The following is a 20,529-nucleotide window of genomic DNA, read 5'->3' on the forward strand; positions in this document are numbered from 1 at the left end:
TAAGATAGTTAAGAAAAGAAGAGTAGAGTCCCTGAACATTTTATTCAGATTTTTAGTCGGTACCTGCTTACTTTTTTTTAGATATTGTGCTGAGTATTCCAGTGATGGTGTGATGCTTTGGGAGTTCATACAGGCCAGTAAGGCATTCTGTCACCTCCTGCCCTGTAACCTTGGGTGCCTCTGTGCTATGCAGCTTTGGCTCAGAGTCCTGATACCTGCAACATGCTCACAGCACCATGGTCTCCCCTGGCCAGCCCAGTTACTCCTTGCAGGATGACCCCCAAAACCCTTGCAGTTCAAGTCTCCCCAAAACCATTTCCCCTGCAGTGTCCGGTCCCTCTTACTGGATTTTCGCAGAGGTAACACTGAGTTCGCTGCCTCCAAAGAACGAGTATGCGCAACAGCTCATTAGGTCAGCTGGAGTTATACCCAAAACCACCGTATTACCCAAACACAGATGGTGTGTAGTAAAACTAAGAATAAGTTTCTTAAGAAAGAGCATAGGTTTAAGTGATTTCAAGCAAGAGTGAAAGAGATATGAAAGGGTTACTAACAAAAACATCATGCTCTCTAGTGTATAAAACTTAATTCTAGCAAAGTATAGCTTTGTCTAACAAGTTTCAGAGTGGTAGCCGTGTTAGTCTGTATCAGCAAAAAAAACGAGGAGTACTTGTGGCACCTTAGAGACTAAAAAATTTATTTGGGCATAAGCTTTCGTGGGCTAAAACCCACTTCATCAAATGCATGCAGTGGAAAATACAGTCGAAGATATATATACACACAAAGAACATGAAAAAATGGGTGTTGCCATACCAACTTTAAACGAGACTAATCAATTAAGGTGGGCTATTATCAGCAGGAGAAAAAAAAACTTTTGTAGTGATAATCAGGATGGCCTATTTCAAACAGTTAACAAGAAGGTGTGAGTAACACTAGGGGAAAAAATTAGAATGGGGAAATAGTTTTTACTTTGTGTAATGACCCATCCACTCCCAGTCTTTATTCAAGCCTAATTTAATGGTGTCCAGTTTGCAAATTAATTCCAGTTATGCAGTTTCTCATTGGAGTCTGTTTTTGAAGTTTTTTTTGTTGAAGGATGCCGACTTTTAGGTCTGTAATTGAGTGACCAGCGAGGTTGAAGTGTTCTCCGACTGGTTTTTTAATGTTATAAATCTTGACGTCTGATTTGTGTCCATTTATTTGTCTAACAGTTTTTTTTAACTCACACCAAGTTGTCAGCATTCTCCAGCCTGTTTAGCAGGACCCATCTTTCATGAATACAAAGCGGTGACTTCTTTGTTCTCTCAGCTGATGGACACCCCAAACTCTTTCAGCAGTTCCTTATGTCACCAAAGTTTATCTTTGTCTTGGAGGTCAGGAAGCCCTCCGAGGGACTCTAAGGTGCCACAAGGACTCCTCGTTGTTTCAGCTTTCTGTGTCCACCAGGGAGCCTGTGCCATCTTAATTTTGCAGTCCCCTCTGATTTACAGTGCAAATGATCTTCCTGGAATCTGCATTGCAAATGAATAGCCCAGTTGTCCTTGTCTCTGGTCACACCTGGCTTGATTTGCAGTTGAGCCGAAGAGGTGTTTGCAGTTCTTCTTTGCCTCGGGGAAACTCTTTTGCCTCCTTTGACTGTTCACAGACTATGAAAAATATAAGATTTTTATTTTAAAAACAGCATTGTAACATGCATTTCACAGTGATATTAATGTCCAGTTTATTAGTTTTCAAATGATATTACAAGACACCTTTTAAATAAATATAGTAGAACCTCAGAGTTAGGAACACCAGAGTTAGAAACTGACTGGTCAACCACACAGCTCATTTCAACCAGAAGTATACAATCGGGCAGCAACAAAGAGAGACACAAAAAAGGCAAATACATACAGTACTATATTAAACATAAACTACTAAAAAAAATAAAGGCAAAGTTTAAAAAAATATTTGACAAGGTGAAGAAACTGTTTCTGTGCTTGTTTCATTTAAATTAAGATGGCTAAAAGCAGCATTTTTCTTGGCATAGTGAAGTTTCAAGTCAATATTCAGTTGTAAACTTTTGAAATATGAACCATAATGTTTTGTTCAGACTCATGAACATTTCAGAGTTACAAACAACCTCCATTCCCAAGGTGTTCGTAACTCTGAGGTTCTACTGTATTATGACAACAGTGTGAGAAATTTACTGTTACATATGAGGGAGGCCCTAGCCATCTAGTATTGGGTGCTCTTAGGGTCCTAGATGGGCAAAAGAGGAAGTGCTGTCTCTACAGTGTCATTTCCTGCCAGATCCCACAGAAGATTTACCATGCATTGGACATCCACACACACAGCTTACAGGGAAGCCCCTAAAAATGTATTACTCTGAGAGTTACTGTTAAATTTTGTTTGCACCCTCTACTGTTGAATCCATCCAAGCAGAGTTCTGCAAGAGCAGCCAGTAGGAGAATGGGAGGGATAGGTGAATGAAGTCTCGGTCAATCTTGAGGAGAAGGTTGAACATCTAGGGCAGTGATACTCAGACTGAGGCTCGCAAATAGTTCTTTAATGTATCTCCTGCAGCTCTTTGCAGCACATGATATTAAAACACTGTGTGATTTAACCAATCAGGATGCTTTTACTATGTTATTAACCAATTGCAGTTGATAAAATAATACTTGATCAGTCATTTTGCTGAGAGAATTATATATATAAACTAAATATTTCCCATCATACTGTTTATTTAAATATGAATAGACCATACTATAGTAAATGAAACAAACAATGAATTCACACTGCTGTGGCTATTTTGGGTAATGTTGATCGCTAACTTGGCACTTGAACCACTGAGGTTCACTGAGTATCACTGATCTAGGGTGAAATCCTAGACCCAGCTAAATCAATGGGCAAACTGCCGTTGACTTCAAGAGGGCTAGGATTGCATGCCTAGAGTCAAATGTTGCAACAAGCATCTCTTGTAAGGCATTGAGGGCCAGATTTTTAAAGGTATGTAGGCACCTAAAGGTGCATCAAATTCCTACTGGGATTTTCAAAAGCACATTGAAATCAACAGAAGTTAGATACCTATGTGAGTTAAGCAAGTAGGCACCTTTAAAAATCCCAATAGGCACCTCTGCATATCTGTAGACACCTAAATATATTTTAAAATCTGCCCTTGACTATCTTTCCCTCCCACTGAAGTCACTGAAAATTGAAGAATCTGTTCTATTAATCAACTTGAATTATCAAGTTTTATAAGCTTTTGTTGTGAACATATTGCCTATTCTTTCTCCACATGCAAACTGTAAAATGCATCTTTGGATCACAACCCAAATTGTTTTAGAATGTTACTTCCATTTTAGAGAAGTCACTCTTTGACCTCTAACTTTTTAAAATGGTTTTCAGAATTACAAGTGCCAGCATTAGTGTTAATAAGATTCTTCAGTTTTAATGTGAAACTAATTTTTGATGAATTACACAGTTGCAAATTAGTCCTGGAATACATTATACCCAGCTTTAGGTAATATTTGTGTATACCTCATAATTTCAAATAACTTAATTTCAAATAACATAATTTCTATTTTGGCAGTAGTATTAGAAATGCAATAGTCTTGTGCCTCTCTTCATTAAATTTTACATCAGTAAATGTAAGAACAAATTTATGAGCCAAAAAAAACCCAAAAAACTTGCCAGGTAAAATTCAGCCCTTGTGTAAGTGGTTGCATCTATGAAAGGCTAATACCATGGATGATCTGTTCATGTTGTTCTTAAATTTAGTGCATTCAGTAGACATATCTGATAGTGGAAAAGAGTTTTCTTTATCCCAGTCTCTTCTTATAGCTCTAGTTTTCCTATATAGGAACACCACAATTCCAAAACTAAAGATCTATTTCCCACCGTATATTTCAGCTTGCAAAACATAAGAATTTCAAATTATAGCTTTACGGGGCTTCTCTTTTGCTTTTCTAGGTAGGTTTGCCCACCCAAGAATGGATAAATACTTTTCCCAGTTAAAGCAGAACAATTTTAAAATGTCTGGATCAAGTGAAACTATGTCTTCAATGTGCCATGAGGCGATTAGGAACAAAAGCATTTGTCCATGCTTGATACAGGAGATCATATTGTCAGTGGAGGCAGAGGTCAAGGATTAAAATGTAATGGGGTTGGCATGGATTACTTAAAGATCATCATGTATAGACTCACTCATTACATTCTGTTTGACTAATCAGCTACTTCTGGCCAATATCATAAGAGAAGAAAATACACATATTTTGATCAATTGATCAGGAACCAAACTGGTACATTATTTTCATTCACAAAACAATTTTAAATTTTAGTGTATCAGACTACAGTATAAAGCCTAGCAAAGGTGTTACTAGCTCAGCTAACTAGTAACTTTCTGCAGAGATCAAATTTCACCTTAAAATATTTAAAGGCTTGTCATTCACAGAGATCCAATTTTGATACCTTTCAAAATAATTACCCTGGAAATAATACTCCAATATGGCTGTAACAAGGAGGAGGAGCCCAGATGTGGGAAGAGATAAAGCATGCCTCTATTGATTTTACAAGGAACAACATAAGATATGTTAAAGTCACATAAGAAGCTGTACATTCTACAGTTTATAGTGGAGTACAAATGAATTAAAGTAAAATATGGCAGCTAGATTGAGGTAAATCAGACACAAAGCCTAATGGGCTGAGACAACCCTTTTGTGGTTATTGGTGGGCCTTTTGTAAGCATTGTGTTTTGCACTGGGAAATCCTGATTTTATGCAGTTTATGGGGAATGTAAAGAACTTGACTAACATCAGCAATTCCTGAATGCTTCCACTTTTAGGTCTGCACTTAAAAGTGTAGAGAGGACAGGATTCAAGCTTAAACTGGTTAGCTAATATAGGAAGGGGCAAGGTAAAAATTACATTTAAATACTGTGCTATGAAAAATGCAACTGAATTAAACTAGTACTAGGGATGGAGTGAGGAGAAGTTTTTATTTCAGCAGTTTCTACTTTTAAGCATTCTCTGGATCAGAGTTTGAATGTAAGAGAAGCAAAGGTGTTGTACCAATAAATTAAAAACCAGCAGGATCTTATTAAAGGGAAAAAAGGCAAAATACCACATTTATTGTGAATACAGAAAGAATCATAGTAAGCAGTTAGTTACAGCTGTAACATTCCATTCAATCTCATCTTTATTCACTCATTCATTCATACAAACACACACACACACACACACACACACACACAGGTTCTGCAAGGTTGTTATCATAGTAAGCAGTTAGTTATAGCTATAACATTCCATTCAATCTCATATTTATTCACACATCACACACACACAGAGGTTCTACAAGGTTGTCATCATAGTTACCAGCCTTAGAGTTGCTCATGCCAAGCCACTGGCCAGGTGGCCTGGACATGAGGAGGGAGCAGGGCCTTGTCAGATGCTCATCTGATGCTCCTGGAAGTTGGTTTGCAGAATCAGACCCCAAAGTTCTCACTTTTTTAGAGTCTATTTTTATAGGAATTTCTTCCTATGCCAGTCTATGGGAATTGCTTCATCATGCTGTTGCTGAATCAATCAGCAGATAGCACATTCCTGACGGCTCCGTGCTGCTAGATGTTATCTTGTTCTTTGGTTCTCCCATTCTTGAGGCTGTTGGGTGGATTCCAGTCTGCCCTCCGGGGTCCTCTGGTTATTTCCACTTGACGCCTTCTTCAGCCGATGGACACTGGATTCTTAGGCTGGCACCTCCCTGATCATTCAGTTCTTATCCACACCAAGCATCCGTCCACATACATCCTCTATCTCTATTTTAATCACAATTGTTAATACAACAAAAGGGCGGGGAGTCTCTGGGTGCTGTTTCTGTTGTTAGAGTATTGCTTTGAGTCTCTGTGAATTGCTTTGAGAACAGATTCTGTCTTAGAATGTACTAACACAATTAGCAGCTTGCAAGTTTCACACATAGAGGGAGAGAAACAGTACCAAAACCCAAGAGACCTCTTAATTAGTAATACCCTGGAATTTAAACTATGGGGAATCAAACTCATTTGTGATTTTAATACAGAACTTCTTTAATATGATCCAACATAATCCCCCTTTTGACACTAAGATTTATAATCGTCAGTGTCACTTTCTATGTAGCCTATTCAAGAGAAGGTACTGTGAGGCAATTTGAGTTTGTGATTCCAATTCATGCCACATACACGATCCTAGTGATGTATCTTTACTACAAGGTTCTGGGGCAACAGGCAAGGTGAGGCACACCCACTTTTGAGGAGTCCATTCGGTACAACCTCTAGTGTCCAATAGCTTCCCTCCCTCCCCAGCCCACTGGCTCGAGGTCCAGGGTAGCCAGAAGGATCCCATGTGTAATATGGGGAGTGGGCTAACCTTCAATACCTTTGCCTCCAGGGACTGTTGGTGTGCAATTTTGACAACAATTTCTCCCATTAACAAGTCTGGTTTTACAATACTGGAAACATATTGAATCCATTCATATTGATAAGTGTCAAACAATGATCTCTTTCTTTTTTAACAAATGCATCAAACCTTAATATTTCCCAATATGACCCAGAACATTTTGTGTTCTAAAGTAGCTAGTGCAAGTTTCTGCATTTCAGTGCATCCCATCCATAGCTATGGCTGTGTAGTTTCCTATTTCTAATTTTTTTTTTTTTTATGCATAAGCCATGTGGTATATTAAGCCATTACTAAAGATTCCATCGGCCTTTTAGGTTACCCAGACCAATTTGGACCAAGTCTACGTTGGCATGTACTTGTTTTTGTATCAGGCTGTCCTGTAGCTGGGACAGAGAGCTTAATTTATTTTTAAGTTCCTGCAGGTCTTCAGTATCTTTTTTTTTTTTTTTTAACACACAACAGTGCTAGCAACAAGACAAAACACAAGACAAAACATAGAACACAAAACACAATTTCTATTGTGACAGTAGATTCATGGTATTGGGTTACTTTTCAGCTGGCATCAGCTTTTCCTGATTTTTCTGAAAGACAAAAAGAACATGTTTCTACCCCTTTTGGGGTGGCAGATTATTGCTTAAAATATTTCTTTTACAAATACCCTTGCTGATTGCAGGCAAAACAGAGGAATTGCCCCCACATTTTCCTGTTTTTGTTCTATAGGTGGGCCAGGTTTCAATGGCTTTTATCTTTTAAGGGTTATGGGGAAATTATCCCACTGTTTAGTCATTAAATCCCTGAGTTTTCCTTCTTATACTGCAGACCAAGTTAATAATGTTTTTCCTGCTGTGTTAAGCTTTAAGTTTTATTTACAGGTAATAACTGAGAAGCATCATTACCATACGACGTTAAAGGGTTTTTCCAAAAATCATACACACTATACATTGTTACAGGGATACTTATTATCATTAAATTTATTAAAATTATCTTGTTATCCCATGCCTTTTATTTAGACAATTTGTTTGCTGACCAGGTATGTCCTTTATCTGCAGCTCCTTTGTGCTGCTAATTCTTTCCTTCCTTTATCATTTAGGTAATTTGCATTTTCACAGAAGCTTCCTGCTTTTGGATTTAAAGCCATCAGCAGCTCACTAAAAGGGACACCATCAACTTTCACCAGAGTTTTGATTACTTTTAACTTCTGCTTCCAAAACACACAGCAATCTGAAAAAGAAAACCCAACCTATTGTGGCTCCCTTTGGAGCCCTAATAGCATTTTAATTAAGTAGCATGGTATGTTTGCATTTCTTTTGCCCCTTCTACAATATACCCTGCACATGTTCTGGGGCAAATGCACATTCCTTCCATAGTTTAACTTCTATAACATTATCCATATCAATTTTTACATAAGGTGTAACTATTTCTTTTTTTTGCTTACAGAGTTTTCATGTACCTTTATCAAAGTGACAGTCTGATTACTCAGAGCCATTTTAAGACTCAGTGTTTCTAACATTGCTTCTTTTTGTTTTGTGCACCTCACCCCTGCTGTTGCTTCAGAGGGCCACTGTCTTTTTTAAATTTCGTATTTATTTTTTTTTTTTTTACTACAGCTCTCATCTGCTATTTTGTTACAAAATCAAACAAACAAACAAAAACCAACCAACCAAACAAAAATAATTCAATTTTTTTTTCTATTCTCCAGATTTTGACTGCCCTGCTGCAGCCACAACTTAAAAACATTTTAAATTTTGTAAAGCATTGAGTTACCTTTTAAGGGTTAAATGCCAAATCCCAAAGCCAAACAGCACTAATTACCTGTGTCTAGCAAAAAGGTCTGTCAGTTTTGCAACTTTGAATTAAAGAGTCAAATGGATTTTTAGTGGCATTATTTAAAACAAAAACAAAACCAACTGGTCCTTAGAACTTTACATATTTACACACACACAGATAGATACATACACATTTTCTTTTCTTTAACATCCCTTCCACGTTGCTCTGTTTTTTTTACATCTTACATTCCCTTTATACATTTGAGGCAGTTAAGTTCCAATAGAACCCCCTTATGTTCTTTTAGCAAATTTGACTAAATTGTCCAGTCAAATGATTTTAATCAGTTTCTTTTGCCTGGCTAATTTACAGACATTCCTCTGGAAAAGGGCCCATTTTTCCCTCAGAATGGCTGCAAAGAAACCAAGAATGCTCTTTCTCTAACACTTTTTTTTTTCCTTTTTAACATTTTCACAAAGTTTAGCTGCTTAATTCCCTCCAGCCTCTGCAGAGTTAACTTTTTTTTTTACTCTTTCTCTTTGTAATTATGCCTGGGGGTGCCATACATAGGACCTTCTCCCCCTTTACCTGCCTCCCTCCAGCCTCTGCAGAGTTAACTTTTTCACTCTTTTTGTATTCCTGGAGTGCCTCTTTCACTATTTTCAGCTGGCTTTGGGTATTTGTAGCCAGCACCTTCCAATTGTCTGCTCCCTTTTCCGTTTGTGCCTTTTCCTCTTTACATGAAGACAAGCGGAGGGAAGAATCCTTACATGCCTCCCACCACAACCAAATTGCTGCTGCATCTCTTTTGGCAGCACTAGAAGGTTTGTATATGAGGATATACTGAGCCAATCTATCCTCTAGGTCCGAAATAGTGCAGAGATCAGCTAGGGCTTGTTTAGTCCAAGGACTGTGCCCAAATTTTTGAAGGTTTTGTTTAAAAGGTGTAATTTCTTTAACAAAAGGTGAGGTTGGAGTTCCTTCTGACTCCATTCCTCCCTCTGGTACTGGCTTACCCTGTTTTCTTTTAAACATCTTAACATGGATATTTCAATCTCTTTGTCACTGCTGGTATTACTTAGCAAGTGACACAGCCTAGATTCTGAAATCATAGCTTAATCTATGCGTTTTTCCCCTGCTACCTTCCCGGAGGCCAGCAGGTCTGGTTAACCTATTTCTCCCTGCTACCTTCTCGGAGGCCAGCCGGTCCGGTTAACCTGTTCTTCCCTGCTACCTTCTCGGAGGCCAGCAGGTCCCCTGCTACCTTCTCGGAGGCCAGCAGGTCTGGTTTAATCTGTTTTCCCTGCTACCTTCTCGGAGGCCAGCAGGTCTAGTTTAATCTGTTCTTCCCTGCTACCTTCTCGGAGGCCAGCAGGTCCCCTGCTACCTTCTCGGAGGCCAGCAGGTCTGGTTTAATCTGTTTTTCCTGCTACCTTCTCGGAGGCCAGCAGGTCCCCTGCTACCTTCTCGGAGGCCAGCAGGTCTGGTTAACCTAATAGAAATGCCTAGCTCACTAGAGCTGGCGGTGTGCACACCAATATTTACAATAACTGAGGTTTTTTACCAATATTCCCCCTTTCGCAATTCTCCACCAAAATGTTGTACCAATAAATTAAAAACCAGCAGGATCTTATTAAAGGGAAAAAAGGCAAAATACCACATTTATTGTGAATACAGAAAGAATCATAGTAAGCAGTTAGTTACAGCTGTAACATTCCATTCAATCTCATCTTTATTCACTCATTCATTCATACAAACACACACACACACACACACACACACACACAGGTTCTGCAAGGTTGTTATCATAGTAAGCAGTTAGTTATAGCTATAACATTCCATTCAATCTCATATTTATTCACACATCACACACACACAGAGGTTCTACAAGGTTGTCATCATAGTTACCAGCCTTAGAGTTGCTCATGCCAAGCCACTGGCCAGGTGGCCTGGACATGAGGAGGGAGCAGGGCCTTGTCAGATGCTCATCTGATGCTCCTGGAAGTTGGTTTGCAGAATCAGACCCCAAAGTTCTCACTTTTTTAGAGTCTATTTTTATAGGAATTTCTTCCTATGCCAGTCTATGGGAATTGCTTCATCATGCTGTTGCTGAATCAATCAGCAGATAGCACATTCCTGACGGCTCCGTGCTGCTAGATGTTATCTTGTTCTTTGGTTCTCCCATTCTTGAGGCTGTTGGGTGGATTCCAGTCTGCCCTCCGGGGTCCTCTGGTTATTTCCACTTGACGCCTTCTTCAGCCGATGGACACTGGATTCTTAGGCTGGCACCTCCCTGATCATTCAGTTCTTATCCACACCAAGCATCCGTCCACATACATCCTCTATCTCTATTTTAATCACAATTGTTAATACAACAAAAGGGCGGGGAGTCTCTGGGTGCTGTTTCTGTTGTTAGAGTATTGCTTTGAGTCTCTGTGAATTGCTTTGAGAACAGATTCTGTCTTAGAATGTACTAACACAATTAGCAGCTTGCAAGTTTCACACATAGAGGGAGAGAAACAGTACCAAAACCCAAGAGACCTCTTAATTAGTAATACCCTGGAATTTAAACTATGGGGAATCAAACTCATTTGTGATTTTAATACAGAACTTCTTTAATATGATCCAACAAAGGGTGGGGGGGGGAATGCACAGGTGAAAAGTTTTGGGACAAATTTCCAATCTTGTTTGAATTACTTTAAAAAAAAATCCTTTATATTAGGCTACACAGTGTGAGAGGGTCATTTTTGTTTGATCTGTGTGTAAAATATATACCCACAAATAGTTTATTTAATCATGTAAAAATGTATACATAAAAATGCACAAGATAATTTAAAATAAGTCCCCAGCCAGAAAATAAAACCTTATCCCATTTGGACTGTGCTAAATTCTTTTATATTTAATCAAAAGAGTATGATTTCTAACATGCTAACAGTTAACACCAATGGGATGTTAAAATTGTCAATATATTGTATGCAATTCTGTTGTATACTTTTTTCTATGCATAACATTTTAACCCAACATATGAAAGTCTTATCCAAAAGAGAACCATATTCCCAATAAAAATGACATTGAAAAACTTCCTTGATTATCCAGATGGATTCATTGTCCGCTATGTCATTCAGCTGCTCAAGGTATGATACTTTTAGTGGTACAGTGTATATTTCTCTTTGACCAAAGAGTTTCACTGCACAATGACAAAAATGCTGCATCAATTTTAAATTAGGTTTTGTTTTGTTTTGTGACGTGTGAAACTTTATCATTTCAGGGACACTTCAACCATATTATGGGCTTCTAGAAGAAGAGAGCCTGCAAAGCAGCAGTGTTCGATTTCTGTTTTTAAAACGTAAGAACATGTATGTGTAAACACCATACAGCTGGATTTCTGTACACACCCATTCAATTAATGTGGATCTAGATTTGTTATACATTATATAAGATTTTGTGCGTTATGTTGTATTTTTAATACAAAAATCCATATTCCTTTGTTTTTATAGTTTAAGAAGTTATTAGTGCAAATAACTTCCATCTTGATCCTTCCTTCCTACTCCCTCCCTGAGGCCCTTCACACAGGCTAGTGTTTCATTCAGACATAGGTGTTTTTAGTAATGGGTAAAGAAAGTCATGAAAGTAGGTCTGATTTTGCTTTGTTATAAGAGTTTAGTTAGCCCAGTGTCCAGTCCTGCAAACCCTTAGTTCTCTTGCTCCACTCTCTGTTCCTTTTGGGAACCAGTTGGGGCACTGGTAGTGACCATCCCTGTGCTCAGATGAGAACAGGGACTGCATTTGTGGCCTAGCTTTTTCTAGAAGTCTATACAGATTGACAAAGCAGAGGTTCTCTTTACACACCCACAGCCTCTGTACACTTGCACAGAGGCCAATAACAATCTGGTCCTAAGCTTTCCATTGTTTGTTACTCACCAAAAACATATTCCCCCATCCATTTTAAGAACTTTCTACTTGTTTATAAATGAACACAGTTTTACACACACACACACCCATCTCTGAAAAAGAAATACTATTTTTGCAACATTCCAGCATGTGAAATTGAATGGTAGCACCTGTGCTATGCAGTGTCCTGCTCAAAGCTGCTAAGGACACAACCAGTTTGCCACTGCTTTACTTTAGTAGGGAAGACTCACTTGCTTTCCAGTTGTTGGTTTGGTTGCTGGATCTTGACCACTGCTGAAATTGTTTGAACATTATTTTAATCTCTCTCTTTCTTGGCAGTATTCATTATTTATATTTCATTTTTATCATATGTATTATATTAAAGTTTTCAGGCATCCTAACATAGGGCTCGATAATGCTGTCAGAGTGAGGATAAGGGATGGGTGCACTGTCCCAGGGGTTGCTCTGGGAGGAATTCACTGGTGAAAGGTTCTGGAGCAGAGGAGGTATAGCCAGCATATTGGGCACCTGCCTGGGAGACTGATGGCATATGGCCCAAACTCTTTCAACTCTCTTTTGCTGTGTCATACCCCAGAAGGTGCACACAGAGAGAAATCTCTGAGCTACAGTTGTACCTAACTGCTGCTCAAGGGAGGGCTTCCTTTAAGCAGCCAGTCAAATAGGTTAGCCCAAAACAAAGATTATGGGCCAGATCCTTCACTCTAGTTAACCTATGATCAGCACAGGGGCAGCAGGGCAGAGTTGGCATTAGAACAGTATTCTGCCTCCGCAGTTCTGGGAGCATCCAGGGACCAGTTCAACTCCCAGAGCATCTTAGGACTGCAGCCCTGAAGCTGCAAGTACACCAGGCTGGTAATAGCTCTCTAAGGGCTAGTATTCAGACAGGAATTGACAGGGCACAAGACATTCAAGCCAAGTCCCCTTCAAACCGCTAGAATGCCTTTTGTGTTGGGTGGAGGTAGAAGGAGCATGTGGTGTAGGGCTGGCTGTTTCTTAAAAATATATGAATCTTAAATAAGTTGATACCACATTGATGGACACCATCTAAAGAGCAAAGACAGACAGGCAATAAGCATGACTAGGTATGAGTTTCTCTGCAGTTATAGTACAAGTAGATGGTCGAAGGTACAAAGGCATCTGAAAGTTCAGTTATTGCACAATGACTCAAACGCTCTTTTGTTTTATTAAATAAGGTCTGGTCCACACCTAAAATTTATGTCAATCTAGCTATATCACTCCAGGGGTGTGAAAAATTCTCACCCCTTAGAGATGTAGTTGAGCCTGTTTATGCCCCTGTGTAGAAACCACTAGGTCAATTAAAGAATTCTTCCATCAACCTGGCTGCTGCCTCTCAAGGGGTCGCCTCTCTACAACTATTGAAAAACCTATTACTTCACTGTAGCAAGCGTCTACACTTTTGTGCTACTGCAGCACAGCTGCAGCACGATAGCTGTGCCCCTACAGCACCTATAGTGTAGATGAGCCCTAAATGTAATCATGGGTATAACAATATATAGCTAAAGAAAAGATCGGGCTAAAACAACATGTAACCAAAGAAGAGATGGGGCAAAAGCAGACTTGACTCTGCTCAGGAATGAGTTTGTGCCAGTACATATTATAGCAATAGTATGTCACCAGTTTTAAAACATTGGAAGATATGTCTTTATGTATTATCAGTTTGGAGAGATGCTTATTTGTTAACAAAGATGTGAATTCTTTCAGTGAATTATTGATAATGTCCATGCATATTTCTTCTGTTTGGTCTAAACTGCTGAGCTTTAATTCTGTTATGAGATGTGGCAAAAAATGAGGGTCCAAGTATTGTTCATTGTGCCCTTCATAATTTTTATATCATGTTCCCACTAACTCTTCTCCCTTCAGGCTATACAATACTTGGTTTTTGTAATATCTCACCTTACAGAAATCACAAGGATTGGTCCCAGTCCTTGGCGGTATTACAGAGTGTTGATTAAGTTATACTAGTGTTTGATTATAATGGGTTTTTTATCACTGTTGCTGCACAGTGGGAAGGTATTTCATTATGTTATCCACAATGACTCCCAAGACTTCATCCTGGGACTATACTGTACCTGTTGAGTCCAACAACAAGAGAATTTTAGACTGTTCTTACCACTTTTGCTTGTAACATGAGCATGGGCCTGTTTCACCATTGCCCTGCATCTTGTGTGGTCACTTACCCCAGAGCAGAAGAATAATATGCTAGCAAATCAGACTAGTATCATTTTACATCTCTTTGCACTGTCTCATCCTTTAGTGTTTCAGCGATAGTGTTATTCATTTGAATAGGCTTATATGTACTGAACATCTAAACGCTACAGTTCAGAAAGTAAATTGGATAAAATCATAAAAACTGTACACCAATTTCAGAATAGGTTGTCACAAAAATAGTTAATTTATAGTTATCTTTTGCACTGTATAGCAACAGTATGAGACTTCTTTATTTAGGAACAATACTTGGGCTGTCAATCGCCGTTAACTCATGCGATTAAATCAAATTAATTTTTAATTGTGACTAATCAGTTTTAATCGCATCATTAAACAATAGAATACCAATTGACATTTATTAAATATTTTTGGATGTTTTTCTACATTTTTAAATATATTGATTTAAATTACAACACAGAATACAAAGTATACAGTGCTCACTTTATATTATTTTTATTACAAATATTTGCACTGTAAAATAACAAAAGAAATAGTATTTTTCAGTTCACCTCATACAAGTACCGTAATGCAATCTCTTTATTGTGAAAGTGCAACTTACAAATGTCTTGCAGATTTTTTTTGTTACATAACTGCACTCAGAAACAAAACAATGTAAAACTTGAGAGCCTACATGTCCACTCAGTCCTACTTATTCAACCAATTGCTAATACAAACAAGTTTGTTTACTTTTACGGGAGATATTGCTGCCCGTTCCGTATTTACAGTGTCACCTGAAAGTGAGAACAGGCATTCACCTAGCACTTCTGTAGTGAGCATTGCACGGTATTTACATGCCAGATATGCTAAACATTCGTATGCCCCTTCGTGCTTCGGCCACCATTCCAGAGGACATGCTTCCATGCTGATGCCGCTCGTTAAAAAAAATAAATGTGTTAATTAAATTTTGACTGAACTCCTTGGGTGAGAATAGTATGTCTCCTGCTCTGTTTTACCCGCATTCTGCCATGCATTTCATATTATAGCAGTCTCGGATGATGACCCAGCACACGTTGTTCATTTTAAGAACCTTCACTGCAGATTTGAAAAAAACCCAAAGAAGGTACCAATGTAAGATTTCTAAAGATAGCTCCAAAATCTGAGAGGGATGAGGTGTGGATCATGCTTTCAGAAGCTTTAAAAGAGCAACACTCCAACATAGAAACTACAGAACCCAAACCACCAAAAAAGAAAATCAGTCTTCTGCTGGTGGCATGTGACTCAGATGATAAAAGTGAACATGTGTGAGTCTGCACTGCTTTGGATCATTATCGAACAGAACCTGTCATCAGCATGGATACATGTCCTCTGGGATGGTGGTTGAAGCATGAAGGGAACATATGAATCTTTAATGCATCTGGCATGTAAATATCTTGTGACGCTGGCTACAACAGTGCCATGCGAACGTCTGTTCTCACTTTCAGGTGACACTGTAAACAAGAAGCGGGCAGCATTATCTCCTGCAAATGTAAACAAACTTGTTTGTCTGAGTGACTGGCTGAATAAGAAGTAGGACTGAATGGACTTAAAGGCTCTAAAGTTTTACATTGTTTTATTTTTGAATGCAGTTATTGTTTGTACATAATTCTACATTTGTAAGTTCAACTTTCATGGTAAAGAGATTGCATTACAGTAGTTGTATGAGGTGAATTGAAAAATACTGTTTTTGTTTTTTACAGCCCAAATATTTGTAATAAAAAATAAAGTGAGCATTGTACACTGTGTTCTGTGTTGTAATTGAAATCAATATATTTTAAACTATAGAAAACATCCAAAAATATTTAAATAAGTGGTATTCTACTATTGCTAATTAACTGCAATTAATCGCACGATTAGTCGCAATTATTTTTTTAAATCGCTTGACAGCCCTAAACAATACTATAAAACTGTTGGAAGAAAACGCTCACTTAGCTAAGTGATGACGATTATGAACTGATCTAATCTACTGTGCTTTAACAAATTAGAGAATGAAGTCCTTCCAGCCTATTTCAACCCTCATCTGCCACTGTGAGTTTGCAAATAGTGTTAGGTAAACCAGTTGTCTCTACCAGTTCACATAATACATATGGTTGTTGTAAAATACGGAATAGTTGTATAAAGCAGAATATAGTGTTCCCTTCTGTTCCTCAGAGAAAGACCCATTAAGAGAATTTCTGCTTAGACCTTGCCACACTTCTCCATGAATGAGGAATGTCATTTTAACTTTCGCATCCCCACACTCTTACTTAACAAGCCAATTTTCTCTAGTCCTTTAAACACCATATGTTATTACTGTGCTTTAGTTCTGGATATCACCTAATTCTCTTGCTGCTTAAGACCTGAGATTACAATTTGCACTGAAATTATAGGTTATTTCAGATCTGCATTTTTAGTCATCTTGTAATTCTGATGCTTCCACCTTCTTTCATAGTCTGCAAAACAAACAGAAAAAATTGGTCAACCATTCCTCTGATGCTAATCGACAGTCTTGCTACTTTTGATTAGCATTGGTGGCTTTACTGTACATGAAGTAGGTCCTTCACTAATCAGTCTTATCAAAATTACTTCTCAGATTAATTCACATTGTGAAAGTACATTCATCCTAACTTCGTAATGGCATCTACTAACAATCCCCTTAATATTTTTTTTCTTAATGTAGTTTACAATAAAATATTGAAAAACTTCTGGGATGTAAAATTACAAGAGGAAGGTATGCAGCATATTTTTTAAAATCACAACAATCTAGGATCCACCAATCTAACAATCCACCCATTGTTTTGAACTTGTAGTGTACTGCACATAGCCAGAAGCCCTAAAATTAATTTAGCCAGCCTACTTGTGTTTCTGGGGATGCTGCTAGGTGCTGTTTAATAAAATACTTCTGTGTAGATTCAAATCCAACTTTAGGTATAGTGTCCATAACCATTTGTGAAACACCTAGTATAGTTAAGCATCACTTTCTGGGGCCCTATCATATTCCCAATGAATTCAATAGCAAACTCCCAATTGTTTCTTTGGGAGTAAGACATGGCCCTCTAGGTATCCCTGATGTTCTTCCCTTGGCCTTTTCACAGGACGGTCACTGTTGTTCAGTATCAGATACCAACTTTTGCTGGTTCTTACTGGAAACAATGTAATTTCTCTTGATTTTCATGAACTAGAAAATATGTAAAATTCCATTGCAGAAATTGAGTGGGTGACTTTTCATTTCCATATCTGACGCTTTAGGGCAATTCTGGGCTGCTTTGTAGTATGTTTACATGCTAAAATGGTTTTGAAATTTTTTTTCCACCTAATGGAATATGGAATGTGTGTCTAAACAGGCCAGTATGAAAACCTTTTGAAAGTGAGATCTTTTAATATATTAAAGACATAACAATACTAATTTTTTTTAATGTATTGTATTTGTCATCCAGTTCCAGGCTTGCCATCGGTCAGGATGGTAAAGCTGTTGTAATGGGTACAGACAAATACAATACAGATTTGGCGAGGTAAGCATTCTTCAGCGAAGACTTGTGTTAAATCTGCACTAGAACCACAAAATTATTGTTTTGAGAGTTTTCCTTACCATATAATGTAGCACTGTGGTATTTTGATTTTATTGGTAATGTTATATACACTTTATATTTCCTAATGTTTATGCTTTTGTACACAAAATAACCTGTATGAGGTACATTTGAATGTGTATAGCAATACACAGACTTGTTTCCTGGTTTTAATCCAGATATAACTGATACAATCTAATATTTTTATCTGATCTTTTTTAACTTTGTATTTTGTAAATTGCTGTTCACAAAAGCAGTAAACACCATCTTGGCTTAAAAGTGTGAAAGTGACTGTTTTTCCTTCACATTCCCATTCATAATCAAGTTACACTCTTCAGATGGTTGAAGTATGTAGATAAATGTACACCATTTTTATTTTGTACACCACTGTAGAGCCAGGTGCCGTTTCCCTATCCCGTGCCAGACAGTTCAATCCTTGGTCTAGTGTAATCGCATATGAAACTACTAACATTTCAAAACAAACTCACTTCCCTCAAGCTCTGTTTAGTAAAGTCCTGAACAGCATCGCCCTGCCTACACTCTGGGTCAATGGCAAAAGAAAATGTCTCCAGTAAATATACATGAAGCCTTCCATCCTAACTTTCCCCTTACTCTTGGTTTCTTTCAGGACTCTTTCTAGACTGACACCAGTCTTTTAGTCCTCACCTCAAGCTTAATTGCTCAAGATGTTCTATAGTGCCTAGAGAGACCTACAACAGGTCTTCTCCTTCACCAACTGCCATTTTCTTCAGGTCTCCTCAGAGGAGAGACCACAAATCTGTTCGCTCCAGGTCTCTCATTACACAATGAAAGGGCTTTATATCCTGCCTCTTTCCCCATCGTACATTGCTGCAATTCCTAAAGACCTTGGGAAATTACCAGTTCTAGAATGCCCTGTGCCATGTTTCCATCCAAAGCAAAGTAGCAGCTGTCTTTGAACCCCTCTTTAGGATGCCAGCTCTATAGAGTTATAAATTAAACTGTAAATCATGTCTTATAAATGAGAAAATATTTTTTAAAAAAACCTGATGTATTGGCTTGCATTCATTCCAGTTCTGGTGCAGATTTCTTTTAAAAGGAGCCCTAAGAAAGGGAACATTAAAGGAATTACACTTCTCTGATTTTTACTATTTTAAAGTTATATCAGAGTATTATTTATTTGTATTATTGTAGTAACTAGGAGCCCTAATCATGGACCAGAATCCCACACTGCTGTACAAATGCAGAACAAAGTCCTGAAAACTCACATTCCTGAAAAAGGAATAATCTCACTTAAGAAGTTAATATTTGAAGCCAAGATGGGCGATACAAGGCCTGATTTTTCCCTGCTTTTCATCTTGTGTAGCCATTTACACCTGTGTACAGTGGGTGTAAAATACTGACATCAGTGCAAGTTAATCATAGAAATGTAGGACTGGAAGGGACGCTGATAGATCATCTAGTCCAGTCCTGACTCAATGCAGGGGACTAAGTATTATATAGACCATCCCTGACAGTTTGGTTTTGGGGGTGGTTTTGAGGATTGGATGAAGGATTCTGATTTGGTTGTGTTTTACATCCACTCTGCATGGATGAAAATTGACTACACACCATTCAAGATAAGAGAATCAGGCCTCTACTACCGGCTTGATGTCTGATTTGAGCAAGTAAGAGGGGCTGATCCAATGTGAGAGTGAACATGAAAGGGCCAGGATAAGAATAATATATTTTTATGTTAAAATAGAGTTTACTCAAAAGGTTTCTTTTGTTTCTTGGGACAGGGGATAATTATCAACAAACTGTATTGGCACTCATATTTTACTTGGCTGGATGGTGCTGGCCATTCATGAAACTGAGTCATCAAAACTTAGAGGCATTTTCATGGGCTTATCAATGCCAGCAGGTGAAACTCAGAAATGAATACAAAAAATTACAGTATATTTGAAACTTGAACAAGAGTCATGCTGTAAATTACCAAGCTGACCTTTTACATGCAAAACCAAAGCAAATCTAATGCTGATAACCCTATCACCATTTGGCAATACTGTAAGAAAACAATGTAATTGAAGTATTTGACCTATATTAAGTCACATTTCAATAATTTTGTTTTTATATTAATTTCAGTTTTAAACGTAAAGTGCACTAATAGCAAGTCTAACATTAGGACTCATATCTTACCATTAGTCCATGTGGAACGCCCGCTGAAGTTAATGGGAATTTTGTATACAAACTATTGGCAGGATATACTCCTAATGAGTACGATATCCTGAAGTTTGACGGATGCAGCAGATATTATTTTACCAGTTATTTCTGAAAAGAAAACTCTAAAAATGTGTACCAGTTGCATTATAGGTGCTATTCATATGCTTAAGTACTTTGCTGAATCGGGGACTGAGTGAACATGCTCAGCCCATGAATTAATTTTTTTGTTTATATCACACTTGAACAAAACCATAAGTGGCCAATGAAATCTCAAGAGTTTTGCGGCACCTGCTGAGGTGCCGAGGCACCTCAACTATTTTCCAAGTCCCAATCTTGCTCTTTCACACAGTGAGTGAACTTTCCCAGCTTGTCTTCCCAGCTACTAAGGCCACCACAAAAAGGACACGTCTCTGTCAGACACATGCAGCTAAAAATCAGAGAAGGAAAAGAACAAAAATCTTGTGATGAGGTTCTGCCATCCAGGGTTCTCCACATCTCCTTACCTAACATGTGAGGCTCTA

The 20,529-nt window shown here is 38.1% G+C and overlaps 1 protein-coding gene and 1 long non-coding RNA gene across 3 annotated transcripts in view; one reads left to right on the plus strand and one right to left on the minus strand.

Annotated features, from left to right (window-relative positions):
* C7H10orf143 (chromosome 7 C10orf143 homolog) overlaps nucleotides 1-20,529 on the plus strand; it is a 45,283-nt gene that overhangs the window by 8,466 nt on the left and 16,288 nt on the right. Inside the window, exon 4 of one of the 2 annotated variants that reach the window (XM_074959143.1) lies at nucleotides 11,437-11,514. In XM_074959143.1, coding sequence (XP_074815244.1) covers nucleotides 11,437-11,466 — 30 coding nt within the window. In that variant the 3' untranslated portion in view covers nucleotides 11,467-11,514. Of the gene's footprint in view, nucleotides 1-11,436; nucleotides 14,992-20,529 lie in introns of those variants that run through there. The other variant, XM_074959142.1, reaches the window with a different exon arrangement.
* Nucleotides 1,006-20,529, minus strand: part of LOC141991088 (uncharacterized) — an 86,448-nt gene continuing 66,924 nt past the window's right edge. Inside the window, exon 4 of the long non-coding RNA XR_012640330.1 lies at nucleotides 1,006-1,646. This is a non-coding gene — a long non-coding RNA (uncharacterized LOC141991088). The remainder of the gene's footprint in view (nucleotides 1,647-20,529) is intronic.

The sequence above is a fragment of the Natator depressus genome, chromosome 7 (genome assembly GCF_965152275.1).
Source record: "Natator depressus isolate rNatDep1 chromosome 7, rNatDep2.hap1, whole genome shotgun sequence".
NCBI classification, from domain to species: domain Eukaryota; kingdom Metazoa; phylum Chordata; order Testudines; family Cheloniidae; genus Natator; species Natator depressus.